This window comes from Bombina bombina, chromosome 1 (assembly GCF_027579735.1).
Source record: "Bombina bombina isolate aBomBom1 chromosome 1, aBomBom1.pri, whole genome shotgun sequence".
NCBI lineage: Eukaryota > Metazoa > Chordata > Amphibia > Anura > Bombinatoridae > Bombina > Bombina bombina.
The window spans coordinates 1,069,857,880-1,069,872,054 of record NC_069499.1 but is presented as its reverse complement, the minus strand read 5'-3'; the positions used below and the strand labels follow the sequence as shown (position 1 = coordinate 1,069,872,054).

The 14,175-nt window shown below is 38.1% G+C and overlaps 1 protein-coding gene across 1 annotated transcript in view; it reads left to right on the top strand.

Annotated features, from left to right (window-relative positions):
* Nucleotides 1-1,715: 1,715 nt before the first annotated feature.
* The window catches only part of LOC128641131 (opsin-5-like), a 165,748-nt gene continuing 153,288 nt past the window's right edge, over nt 1,716-14,175 (top strand). The window contains exon 1 of the mRNA XM_053693705.1: nt 1,716-1,803. Coding sequence (XP_053549680.1) covers nt 1,716-1,803 — 88 coding nt within the window. The remainder of the gene's footprint in view (nt 1,804-14,175) is intronic.

Genomic DNA, 14,175 nt, shown 5'->3' with positions numbered 1-14,175 from the left:
AAGTTTGAGTTTGTGTGTGTGTGTCCATTGTCTGTTCCTTTTTAGGACATTTTGACCTTACTACTGATTATTCACATCTTTCTACAGACTTTGAGACTGAGACCTTTCCGGAAGTCACCAATACACAATTTAACCTTTCAATTATTGTTTAGGCAGTTCAGGGCCCTTCCTTTCAGCCACTGCATGCTGTTGTCATCATTTAGTTGGCATCTTCCTTGACATAAAGATAATCGGAACTTCATATTTTGTTTTGTAAATCTCCTTTTTTGACAAAACTGTAGTCTACCTTATTACTTGTCAGGTCAATGTAAACAAGTGCTGAGTGTCTGTGAGTGTGTTTGTGTGTGGGCCCTGATCAATGGTTAAGTCAGAGTCCCCAAAATTTCTAGTGGCGGCCCTGCAAATATCAACCAATCACTAAGAAGTATGTTGGAGTGCCTGGATTCTTCAGTCCATGGAATGCACTCCATCCCCTCTGATAGAAGGGGAAACCCTCAATTTCCACAGTTAAATTACAGGCAAAACAAGGAAAATAAATAATGAAAGTGCATTGCAATGTTTTTTAAGTGTGCATAATTAAACTTAGGGATTACAGGCAGAGCACACAAATATTAGTGTGATAGCATTGCTCGAGCCCAATCAATTGTGCACTCATATTATAAGTCCATGTTATGTTTTATCGCTCAAGAGCTAAGCCAATGGCTTGACAGTTCATCATGTAGTGCTGTGTTATACTATTAATAATAATGGTTTACTTCAGGTCTCAAAAAGTGTTACATTTTACAGATGTATTTTTTATTTAGCTCAAGCACAACACTTAATCCTCCATTTGTAATATGAGCACAATGAGTGCACTAATACTCCCTGAGCTATCCATTACAATTATAGGGAATTTTAAGAAACGTTCAGCCATGTTAAGATGCTCTGGTTATACGTTTTAATCATCCACTTGTTATACATTGTGTGTTATTCTTAGCACAGTACTAAGTCAAAGATCATTTGCACTCCACTTGTAATCTTGTCCTTTACGAGGAATAGAAAAGGTTCAATTTTCTTTTAAAGGGACATTAAACCTAAATGTTTTCTTACATGATTTAGATAGTGCAAGTGATTTTAAACAACTTTCCAATTTACTTCTATTACCTATTTGTTTGCTTTCTTCTTATCATTTGTTGATTGGTGGCTGCACATACAGTATATGCCTCATGTTATTGGCTCACCTAATGCATTCAGTCCCTTTAAGTTAAAAACCAACATTCAAATACATCAGGATGTCATAATGAATATTGAATTCATTATCTACCATGTGATACTTATACATTGCCTGCATATGTTTTTATTTTATGGAAGGTTTCTAAAAAATCTTGTGAAATCCTCTTGAACAGCTGGTGATGCACCTATTTCTTATGGGGTTTTTTTTTGTTTACTTTTCTTAACTAGAAATTATTATTATATTGTCCTCTAAACTGAGTGGCTTAAATGATATATATATTTTTTATATATCTATAATTATAATATATATATATATATATATATATATATATATATATATATATATATATATATATATATATATATATATATATATATATATATAATTATAATATTTATTAAATTGCAGTATAAATTATTGATGTATTTACTATTTGTAATGAACATGAATAGCCATCAAGAGTCAATAAATGTAAAATAAAATCTTATTTTCTCTCTTGCAGATGGGGAATCATTCTGAATTTTCTGAATTTCAATCATCAATATCAAAAACAAATGATATTATCTTAGGAGTTTTATATTCATTATTTGGTAAGAAACAAGCCCTTTCATCATTTTAAGTATTTGTTTTCCAGTGGTGGTTTGTTTTTATTCCTTTATAGTAGTAAAGGTAGATAGAAAAAATAATGTTTTTAAGTCATGTACAAGTTTAAAACCCAACCTATTATACAGTTTTACATGCTTCAATTATTGCTAAGGAGGATTATGGGTAATGAATGCATTTTGGCAAACAATATGAATAGTAATGTAGACTGAGTTTACACCAGACAAATGGTTTAATGCTTTACACCTCAAAACTAGCACCAACTGTGTAAATTGACACTGGCTTCTGTTTTTTTATGAGGTTTACCTACATGTTAAAATCCTCTTACAAAGATAAGTTGCAGCCACTTTCTTTTCTTACGTAACCAATTTCCCACACCGTTCTCCTTGATATTATTTTCAATTTTTTCCAAAATGGAAAACTAAGTTTTTTTCAGTAAAACAAATCCTAATAAAACCATTGGGGCTTTATACAAATGACATTCAGATTGTTTAATTCTTATCAAAAATACTACTCTATCCAACTGTAAAACATACACATGGACTCTATTAACCCCATTGACCCATTTTGGTTTTCAGCCTTGACTATGTTTGACTTTGTGATCATTTTGATAAGAAGATTAAAAATATAGCAATCAAACCCATTTGTTTATAGAACAAGAATATTCAAACTATTGGAATTGACCCCATAGTTATATGTAAACAATAGTGCAATAATACATTAGATCATTTTCTTTTTGTTCTTTTATGTCCATTTAACAACCACAAACTGTATGCACATTTATAATTTTCCAGCTCCCATTGGCTTCAACAAGAATCTTTTGCTGTTAAATGTCCCTTTAATGTCTGCCAGGGCCGGCTCTAATCATTGTGCACCCTGATTCCGAGAATTAAATGACAACCACTCCCCCTAACAGAATAATTACTGATTAGCATATAAACCCACTAGCCTGGCCTTACTAAGCCTGCTTATTCACAATTGTTCAATAAGTGGGAAGCAAGTTAGGGTGATGTGCTTGTCCCACCTTGAATGTTGCCCCTGACTGGTTCTGTGTCTTTGTGCATGATGTGGTAATCTGCTGAAAGCCTGGGCCTTATCTCACAGAGGACAGGAGAGGACTTTCCCCACAAAAGGGGATGGAAGACAGGAGTGGTGTGGGTTTGACTGTTGCTGACTCAGTCACTGAAGTGCCGCCCCATGTCAAGTGCCGCCTGGGTCCTCTGGACCCACTTGGTCCCGTGGTTGAGCCGGCCCTGATGTCTGCTCAGGAGTTCTTCAATTTTTTTAAAGTGGATTTCACATTGGAGCACAGAGTATGAAAACAAAACTAGTACAATTTACTAAAAACAGTACAAAATTAAAATGATGAAGAGAGAATTAAGTTTTTTTTTTATTAAAATGAGGTTGACAAGCTTGGAATACATAGAAGAAAAGAGGACTTTTGATGGAATTATGTAATGCTGCTGAGTACAAAAAGAAGTTATCAAGGTAGTGACTGTTACTCACTATTATAAAGGTGTTGACGATGTTGATGATAATGATTATTATGTTTCACATAGCCCTTCTTCAGAAGGATATATATATAAACTAGAAACTGCCCAAAGGAGCACTAATAAAATGGTGTATATGGGTAATGAAAATGCCAAACAGAGTAGCCCAGTTCAAGACAGACTGAAACAGAATCCCACTTATTCCAACTAATGATTGTAGTATAACTGTCTCAAAGATACCGGAATGGCCAGTGTTATATGATTGCTTAAAGACAGTCTAGTCAAAATTAAACTTTCATAATTTTTTAAACGGCTCTCCAATTTACTATTATTATCAAATTTGCTTTATTCTCTTAGGTAATTTTTTTTGAAAGCTAAACCTAGGTTGGCTCATATGCTAATTTCTAAACCCTTGAAGGCCGCCTCTTAGTGCATTTTGACAGTTTTTTTTACAGCTTGACATTACTAGTTCATCTGTGCCATATAGATAACAGTGTGCTCACTCTTGTGGAGTTATTTAAGAGTCTGCACTGATTGGCTAAAATGCAAGTCTGTCAAAAGAACTGAAATAAGGGGGCAGTGTGCAGAGGATTAGATACAAGGTAAATATAACCGTGTTGGTTATGCAAAACTGGGGAATGAGTAATAAAAGGAATATCTATCTTTTTAAACAATACAAATTCTGGAGTAGACTGTCCCTTTAAAATCATTGTTTAATGTCCAAAAGGAGACGTGCAAGAACAATGAATCTGCAGCTTACCCGGTCTTCAAGGGGGGCATACACACCTAGCACAGCTACCAGCACTTTGCAAAGTTTCCTTTTTTGGGCTCCAGTAGTGCGGTGTGTAGGCTAAACCCTCTTCCCCTCTTTCAGGTAGCCATTCCGATCCAAGAGCCACAAACAGACAAGGTATCTTTACTCCTAATCACTTGCAACAAGTTGGGGTCATGTAGCCTCCTCCTTCACAGACAATTGACGGAAAGGCAAATCAATCACTGGCAAACACCTGTAAGCTTTGGAGGAACGTCTGTTTCACTGGAAGGACGCTAAAAGCCTTAGAAATGTAAATTACAAACCAAAAGAAAGTGACTTCTTGCAAAGAAACTACTTGCATTTACTTGTAAAATCAATGCTTTATTTATCATATTTAAAAATACACGCTGATATATTTTGGCACCAAGTCTTTAACTATGTGTACTACCAGGCTCAAAACCTTACCTTACCGGGTTGAGCGCCTCTCTCTTTTTGTATATGCAGGTTATGACCCTGAGAATAGTCTCTCTAAGGGTAATGCGGGAAACCAGACGTGGATCTGTTGCTCAATGTGCCTAGAGGGATACGGCTGCACCTCATTGACAAGCCCCACACAAGGCGAAATGTACGTTTTTGCCGTTTCTTTTGTTCAGAGAGGGTTTGCCTGGTAGTTCTGGACTGTACTGTTTAGTATGGACAAGACTGATATTCTACAGTTAAGTTCTTCTCTGTGAAAGGAACATGTTGAGCAAAAAGAGGATGCTTCTTGGGTGGTAACTAGCCATAGAACAAGCTTTTATGCTATTGTTCATTCCTAGGTTGAGCACTTTTCTCTTTTTGTATATCAAAACCTTACATTTAAAATTCACAATGCAATTCCATTGGCTTAAATACACATGAAAGTGATTTTTTAAAATAATCACTGTGATATACCCAAGTCCATACAAACATAGCTGTAGCAACCTGAAAATTATTATTATTATTAATAAATACTTATGATTACATACCTAACTTTTCCTCTTATTTGCTTCTTTACAAAGTCTAACATAATAGCAATAATAATAAACTTTTTTTCATACGCATGATGCACAGTTATTGGTTAGTAAAATATTCCTATTTCACCAAATATATGATAGATGGATACATTATATATATATATATATATATATATATATATATATATATATATATATATATATATATATATATATATATATATATACACAGTATATATAAATATATATTAACTTATTTTCAATGGCTAATATAAAAGCAAAAATAAGAAGCTTTTTTGTGTGCGCATACTAGACAGTTATTAATTACTGAAATATCCCTATTACACCAAATATATAATAAAGGGATACAACTAACATAATATAAATGGAAACCCATATTTGCTTCTTTTAAAATTAAAGTATAAGAGCAAAAATAAGGAACTTTCTCTTGTTAAGTGTATCCAGTCCACGGATCATCCATTACTTGTGGGATATTCTCCTTCCCAACAGGAAGTTGCAAGAGGATCACCCACAGCAGAGCTGCTATATAGCTCCTCCCCTAACTGTCATATCCAGTCATTCTCTTGCAAGCCTCAACCAAGATGGAGGTCGTAAGAGGAGTGTGGTGTTTTATACTTAGTTTATTCTTCAATCAAAAGTTTGTTATTTTTAAATGGTACCGGAGTGTACTGTTTATCTCAGGTAGTATTTAGAAGAAGAATCTGCCTGCGTTTTCTATGATCTTAGCAGAAGTAACTAAGATCCATGGCTGTTCTCACATATTCTGAGGAGTGAGGTAACTTCAGAGAGGGAATGGCGTGCAGGTTATCCTGCAATAAGGTATGTGCAGTTAATATATTTCTAGGGATGGAATTTGCTAGAAAATGCTGCTGATACCGAACTAATGTAAGTAAAGCCTTAAATGCAGTGAGAGCTACTGGTATCAGGCTTATTAATAGAGATACATACTCTTATAAAAATGTAATATAAAACGTTTGCTGGCATGTTTAATCGTTTTTATATATATTTGGTGATAAAACTTATTGGTGCCTAGTTTTTTTCCACATGGCTGGCTTGAATTTTGCCTAGTAACAGTTTCCTGACTTTCCACTGTTGTAATATGAGTGGGAGGGTTTTTTTTGTGCAGCAAAAATTACAGACACAGACATCCAGCTTCTTCCTGCATGATCCAGGATATCTCTGGAGGGCTCAAAAGGCTTCAAAGTCGTTTTTGAGGGAGGTAACAAGCCACAGTAGAGCTGTGGCAGTTGTTGTGACTATTTAAAAAAAAAAAAAAAAAAAAAAAAAAAAAAAAACGTTTTTGTCAGTTATTATTCTGTGTTTGGTATTAAGGGGTTAATCATCCATTTGCAAGTGGGTGCAATGCTCTGATAACTTGTTACATACACTGTAAAAATTTTGTTAGTGTAACTGCCTTTTTTCACTGTTATTTCAAATTTTGGCAAAAATTTGTGTTTCTTAAAGGTGCAGTAACGTTTTTTATATTGCTTGTAAACTTGTTTAAAGTGTTTTCCAAGCTTGCTAGTCTCATTGCTAGTCTGTTTAAACATGTCTGACACAGAGGAAACAACTTGTTCATTATGTTTGAAAGCTATGGTGGAGCCCCATAGGAGAATGTGTACTAAATGTATTGATTTCACCTTCAACAGTAAAGATCAGTCTTTAACTATAAAAGAAATATCACCAGAAGATTCTGACGAGGGGAAAGTTATGCCGACTAACTCTCCCCACGTGTCAGACCCTTCGCCTCCCGCTCAGGGGATGCACGCTAATATGGCGCCAATTGCATCAGGGATGCCCATAGCGATTACCTTGCAGGACATGGCTGCAATCATGAATAATACCCTGTCAGAGGTATTATCCAGGTTGCCTGAATTAAGAGGCAAGCGCGATTGCTCTGGGGTTATACAGAGCGCGCAGATGCTGTAAGGGCCATGTCTGATACTGCGTCACAATATGCAGATCATGAGGACGGAGAGCTTCAGTCTGTGGGTGACGTCTCTGATTCGGGGAAACCTGATTCAGAGATTTCTAATTTTAAATTTAAGCTTGAGAACCTCCGTGTATTGCTTGGGGAGGTATTAGCTGCTCTGAATGACTGTAACACAGTTGCAGTACCAGAGAAATTGTGTAGGCTGGATAAATACTATGCGGTGCCGGTGTGTACTGATGTTTTTCCTATACCTAAAAGGCTTACAGAAATTATTAGCAAGGAGTGGGATAGACCGGGTGTGCCTTTTTCCCCACCTCCTATATTTAGAAAAATGTTTCCAATAGACGCCACTACACGGGACTTATGGCAGACGGTCCCTAAGGTGGAGGGAGCAGTTTCTACTTTAGCAAAGCGTACCACTATCCCGGTTGAGGACAGTTGTGCTTTTTCAGATCCAATGGATAAAAAATTGGAGGATTACCTTAAGAAAATGTTTATTCAACAAGGTTTTATTTTACAGCCCCTTGCATGCATAGCGCCTGTCACGGCCGCGGCGGCATTCTGGTTTGAGGCCCTGGAAGAGGCCATCCATACAGCTCTATTGACTGAAATTATTGACAAGCTTAGAACACTTAAGCTAGCTAACTAATTTGTTTCTGATGCCATTGTTCATTTGACTAAACTAACGGCTAAGAATTCCGGATTCGCAATCCAGGCGCGTAGGGCGCTATGGCTTAAATCATGGTCAGCTGACGTGACTTCGAAGTCTAAATTACTCAACATTCCTTTCAAGGGGCAGACCTTATTCGGGCCTGGTTTGAAGGAAATTATTGCTGACATTACTGGAGGTAAGGGTCATACCCTTCCTCGGGACAGGGCCAAAGCAAAGGCCAAACAGTCTAATTTTCGTGCCTTTCGAAATTTCAAGGCAGGTGTAGCATCAACTTCCTCCGCTTCAAACAAGAGCGAACTTTTGCTCAATCTAAGCAGGCCTGGAAACCTAACCAGTCCTGGAACAAAGGCAAGCAGGCCAGAAAGCCTGCTGCTGCCTCTAAGACAGCATGAAGGAACGGCCCCCTATCCGGCGACGGATCTAGTAGGGGGCAGACTTTCTCTCTTCGCCCAGGCATGGGCAAGAGATGTTCAAGATCATATCTCAGGGATATCTTCTGGACTTCAAAGCTTCCCCTCCACAAGGGACATTTCATCTTTCAAGGCTATCTGCAAATCAGATAAAGAAAGAGGCATTCCTACGCTGTGTGCAAGACCTCCTAATTATGGGAGTGATCCATCCAGTTCCGCGGACGGAACAAGGACAGGTTTTTTATTCAAATCTGTTTGTGGTTCCCAAAAAAGAGGGAACCTTCAGACCAATTTTGGATCTAAAGATCTTAAACAAATTCCTCAGAGTTCCATCTTTCAAAATGGAAACTATTCGGACCATCCTACCCATGATCCAAGAGGGTCAGTACATGACCACAGTGGACCTAAAGGATGCCTACCTTCACATACCAATTCACAAAGACCATCATCGGTTTCTAAGGTTTGCCTTTCTAGACAGGCATTACCAATTTGTAGCTCTTCCCTTTGGGTTGGCTACAGCCCCGAGAATCTTTACAAAGGTTCTGGGCTCACTTCTGGCGGTTCTAAGACCGCGAGGCATAGCGGTAGCTCCATATCTAGATGACATCCTGATACAGGCGTCAAACTTTCAAGTTGCCAAGTCTCATACAGAGATAGTTCTGGCATTTCTGAGGTCGAACGGGTGGAAAGTGAACGAGGAATAGAGTTCTCTATCCCCACTCACAAGAGTCTCCTTCTTAGGGATTCTTATAGATTCTGTAGAAATGAATATTTACCTGACGGAGTCCAGGTTATCAAAACTTCTAAATGCTTGCCGTGTTCTTCACTCCATTCCGCGCCCTTCGGTGGCTCAGTGTATGGAGGTAATCGGCTTAATGGTAGCGGCAATGGACATAGTGCCATTTGCGCGCCTACATCTCAGACCGCTGCAATTATGCATGCTGAGTCAGTGGAATGGGGATTACACAGATTTGTCCCCTCTGCTAAATCTGGATCAAGAGACCAGAGATTCTCTTCTCTGGTGGTTGTCTCGGGTCCACCTGTCCAAGGGTATGACCTTTCGCAGGCCAGATTGGACAATTGTAACAACAGATGCCAGCCTTCTAGGTTGGGGTGCAGTCTGGAACTCCATGTAGGCACAGGGATCATGGACTCTGGAGGAGAAACTCCTTCCAATAAATATTCTGGAGTTAAGAGCGATATTCAATGCTCTTCTGGCTTGGCCTCAGTTAGCAACACTGAGGTTCATCAGATTTCAGTCGGACAACATCATGACTGTGGCTTACATCAACCATCAAGGGGGAACCAGGAGTTCCCTAGCGATGTTAGAAGTCTCAAAAATAATTCGCTGGGCAGAGTGCCACTCTTGCCACCTGTCAGCAATCCATATCCCAGGCGTGGAGAACTGGGAGGCGGATTTTCTAAGTCGTCAGACTTTCCATCCGGGGGAGTGGGAACTCCATCCGGAGGAGTTTGCTCAATTGATTCATCGTTGGGGCAAACCAGAGTTGGATCTCATGGCGTCTCGCCAGAACGCCAAGCTCCCTTGTGACGGATCCAGGTCCAGGGACCCAGAAGCGACGCTGATAGATGCTCTAGCAGCGCCTTGGTTCTTCAACCTGGCTTATGTGTTTCCACCGTTTCCTCTGCTCCCTCGACTGATTGCCAAAATCAAACAGGAGAGAGCATCGGTGATTCTGATAGCACCTGCGTGGCCACGCCGGACTTGGTATGCAGACCTAGTGGACATGTCATCCTTTCCACCATGGACTCTGCCTCTAAGACAGGACCTTCTGATACAAGGTCCTTTCAATCATCCAAATCTAATTTCTCTGAGACTGACTGCATGGAGATTGAATGCTTGATTCTATCAAAGCGTGGCTTCTCCGAGTCAGTCATTGATACCTTAATACAGGCACGAAAGCCTGTTACCAGGAAAATCTACCACAAGATATGGAGTAAATATCCTTATTGGTGTGAATCCAAGAATTACTCATGGAGTAAGGTTAGGATTCCTAGAATATTGTCTTTTCTCCAAGAGGGCTTGGACAAAGGATTATCAGCTAGTTCCTTAAAGGGACAGATTTCTGCTCTGTCTATTCTTTTGCACAAGCGTCTGGCAGAGGTTCCAGACGTTCAGGCATTTTGCCAGGCTTTGGTTAGAATTAAGCATGTGTTTAAACCTGTTGCTCTTCCGTGGAGCTTAAACTTGGTTCTAAAAGTTCTTCAAGGAGTTCCGTTTGAACCCCTTCATTCCATTGATATTAAATTTTATCTTGGAAAGTTCTGTTTTTGATGTCTATTTCCTCGGCTCGGAGAGTCTCTGAGCTATCTGCCTTACAATGTGATTCTCCTTATCTGATTTTTCATGCAGATAAGGTAGTTCTGCGTACCAAACCTGGGTTTTTACCTAAGGTGGTTTCTAACAAGAATATCAATCAAGAGATTGTTGTTCCATCATTGTGTCCTAATCCTTCTTCAAAGATTTTTACATAATCTGGACGTAGTCCGTGCCTTGAAGTTTTACTTACAAGCTACTAAGGATTTTCGTCAAACATCTTCCCTGTTTGTCGTTTACTCTGGACAGAGGAGAGGTCAGAAAGCTTCAGCAACTTCTCTGTCCTTTTGGCTTCGGAGCGTAATATGCCTAGCCTATGAGACTGCTGGACAGCAGCTCCCTTAAAGGATTACAGCTCATTCTACTAGAGCTGTGGCTTCCACCTGGGCCTTCAAAAATGAGGCCTCTGTTGAACAGATTTGCAAGGCTGTGACTTGGTCTTCGCTTCACACTTTTTCAAAATTTTACAAATTTGATACTTTTGCTTCTTCGGAGGCTGTTTTTGGGAGAAAGGTTCTTCGGGCAGTGGTTCCTTCCGCTTAATCCTGCCTTGTCCCTCCCATCATCCGTGTACTTTAGCTTTGGTATTGGTATCCCACAAGTAATGGATAATCCGTGGACTGGATACACTTAACAAGAGAAAACATAATTTATGCTTACCTGATAAATTTATTTCTCTTGTAGTGTATCCAGTCCACGGCCCGCCCTGTCCTTTTAAGACAGGTCTAAATTTGAATTAAACTACAGTCACCACTGCACCCTATGGTTTCTCCTTTCTCTGTTTGTTTTCGGTCGAATGACTGGATATGACAGTTAGGGGAGGAGCTATATAGCAGCTCTGCTGTGGGTGATCCTCTTGCAACTTCCTGTTGGGAAAGAGAATATCCCACAAGTAATGGATGATCCGTGGACTGGATACACTACAAGAGAAATAAATTTATCAGGTAAGCATAAATTATGTTTTTTCTGTGCACATACTGCACAGTGATTGGTTACTAAAATATTACTATTACACCAAGTGCATGATAAATGGATACAAAATGTTAAATGTAGCAGGAGTCTTTTTTTTTTTTTATCAAAATTCCTCATTCCTATTTAAACCTTTTTTTTTTTTTCTTTTGCATGTTAATATATAAATATTAACAATACAAGTATCACTAATACTGCTGTGGGGCATATTGTACTAATGCAAAGATAGAGCCCTATCATTACTCTTGATCCTTGAATAAGGGAACAATTTCAATTAATCCAAAATGTAAAAAAAAGGAATGCCAAATATTAGTGCCAAAAGTTGATTTGGTCGTGTTCTGAATTGAGACCTGCTGCAAAACTTGTCTTCAATTTAAAAATCTAGAATACTTCCTCTTACCTAGCAGCAATTCAAGATCTCCTCCCCTTTCACCTAGGGTCACTTATTCCAAAATGGCCCATCTCTGGAGATCCGCCTTCTTCTCACATGTATGCCTAAAATGTTATACCTAAGTTGTGGAAAGGGACCCTGCCTTGATGTTGGTCAAGTGTTCACAAATTTGTGACCATTTTTCTCTTTGTTGTCATCCCTTTATATTGTAAATCACAAAGTCACACATGTCAACAAATATACTGTATTAGTTGTTCGACAATTCTAGGATTTTTTTGTGTGAAAAAACCTTGATTTGTTGCTGTGCTGCAGAAGCCATCCCCAAGTGCAGCATATTCACAAGTTTTGCAGGTGGGGTTGTGGCACCTGTAGACTCCCTTTTGAGTTAACCAGGAACTTTGATTAACCTTTCCTAGATATCTCTCTCAAGTTATTGTTCATAGACAATAAATGAATGTGTTTCTTTATTATTCCACATACCAACGTATGTTGGGGTAAAGGTAATCCTTTTACGTCTGCCCCATGGGTACTCTTATTCTTCATTACCAATAGATCATCCCTATTCCAAATGACTGCAGAGTTTTTAATTTCGTTCACTATCTTCCTGGAATAACAGCGAGATGTTATCCTATCTACCGGATCTTGTACCTGTGATTCAAAATACTCAGAACAGTTCCTACATAAAATGACATATTGTCTCTAGGTTATTGCCATAAAAACTCTTTTTGGATTATTATTGTGGGCATGCAATAGGGAGTTTCCTGATATAGGTTTTCAGTCCACAACTGATTTCATCAAGCCCTCACCTTCATCTACCACACCTTCACTTCAAGAGTTACATCCAGATAGTTAAAGGGCCATAATACCCAAATGTTTAAACACTTGAAAGTGATGCAGTATAGCTGTAAAAAGCTGACTAGAAAATATCTCCGGAACATCTCTATGTAAAAAAGAAAGTTATTTTACCTCAAAAGTTTCTCAGTAGCCACCTCCCATTGTAAAGGATTTCTAAGCAGCGTTTTAGTGTGTCTGTCCTGGGACAGCTTAGGGGATGAGCCTCGTGCACTCTCATATTATTTCCCTATTCAGCTTACTATGAAATCTCATGAGAGTTAAGTCAAATCTCATGAGATCACAGTAAAAGAGTTCATGACCTCAGCACTGCTGGCTGCTGTTCATTTCTTCATTTTTTTTAATTTATTTTTTACCTGCAGCTGGGAGCAGCTGAGTATAACTTTTTACACAGAACTTACTCTGCTGAGCTGAGGAGATTGTGAGGTAAAATATCTTCCTTTTTTACACAGAGATACTCAGGTGATATTTTCCTGTCAGCTTTTTACAGTTATACTGCATCAGTTTCAAGTGATTTAGCATATGAGTATTATGTCCCTTTAATTTTTGATGTCTGATATTCAAAGGTGAAGGAGATACCGAAATCGTTAACATTGATTTAACTCTTTTGCTATTTGTTCCCCTCCTGGCCAAATGAATATAAGATTGTCTATGGATCTTTTATACATTATGATATTCATCCTGAAGGCGTTATTCTCCCCATAGATGTGGGAAAGCTCCCACCAACCCAATCATTTAGTTTGTAATTTAGATTTATATATCAAAATGTCACAATACAATTTTTAAAAAAATACAAAAAAAGTTTGTTGCTTTTACCTATTTATGTACTGACCATGTTTTTTTTTTACTGTTTTATTTGTAATTAATTCATAAAACTTTATTTTGATATTCACATTATATACGGTATATAAGCATCATGCCACAAATCTTGATACAATTTAAAACAAATAAATAAATCAGATCTATACAAAAATAAATACATACATACATATAATAAATATAAACAAATAAATAAATCAGATCTATACAATAATAAATAAATACATACATACATACATATAATAAATATAAATAAATAAATGTTTTACTTTCTCCTCTCTATTTTAATAACTACCTTTTTAGCTCTAAATCATTATTTCTGTCTGTAGAATACCTCATGGGCTTAATAAAGCAGCTAATTCTTCTATCCTTGAAATTTCAAAGAAAAAACAAGGTTTACAAATGGCATATTGTTTTTTAATTTGATGCTCTAAATAATAGCCCTACTTTATTTCTGCCTCAATTACTGACATTTCTATTTAGACCTTCCATAGTAAACAAGATTACATTTGGTAGTGAATAAAAACAATTAAAGTTTCAGCTGTCTATCCCCTGGTTTCTCAACTGTCGGGCCACGGCCCAATACTGGGCCTTGACAGCCCTCCTGGTGGGCCACAACCTGAAATGCCCCCACTACGAGCTGTGACAGGCCCGGGGATCCAGACATAAGAAATACCGGGCAGGCCTGTCAGAGTGCCAGTGCACTGTGTACAT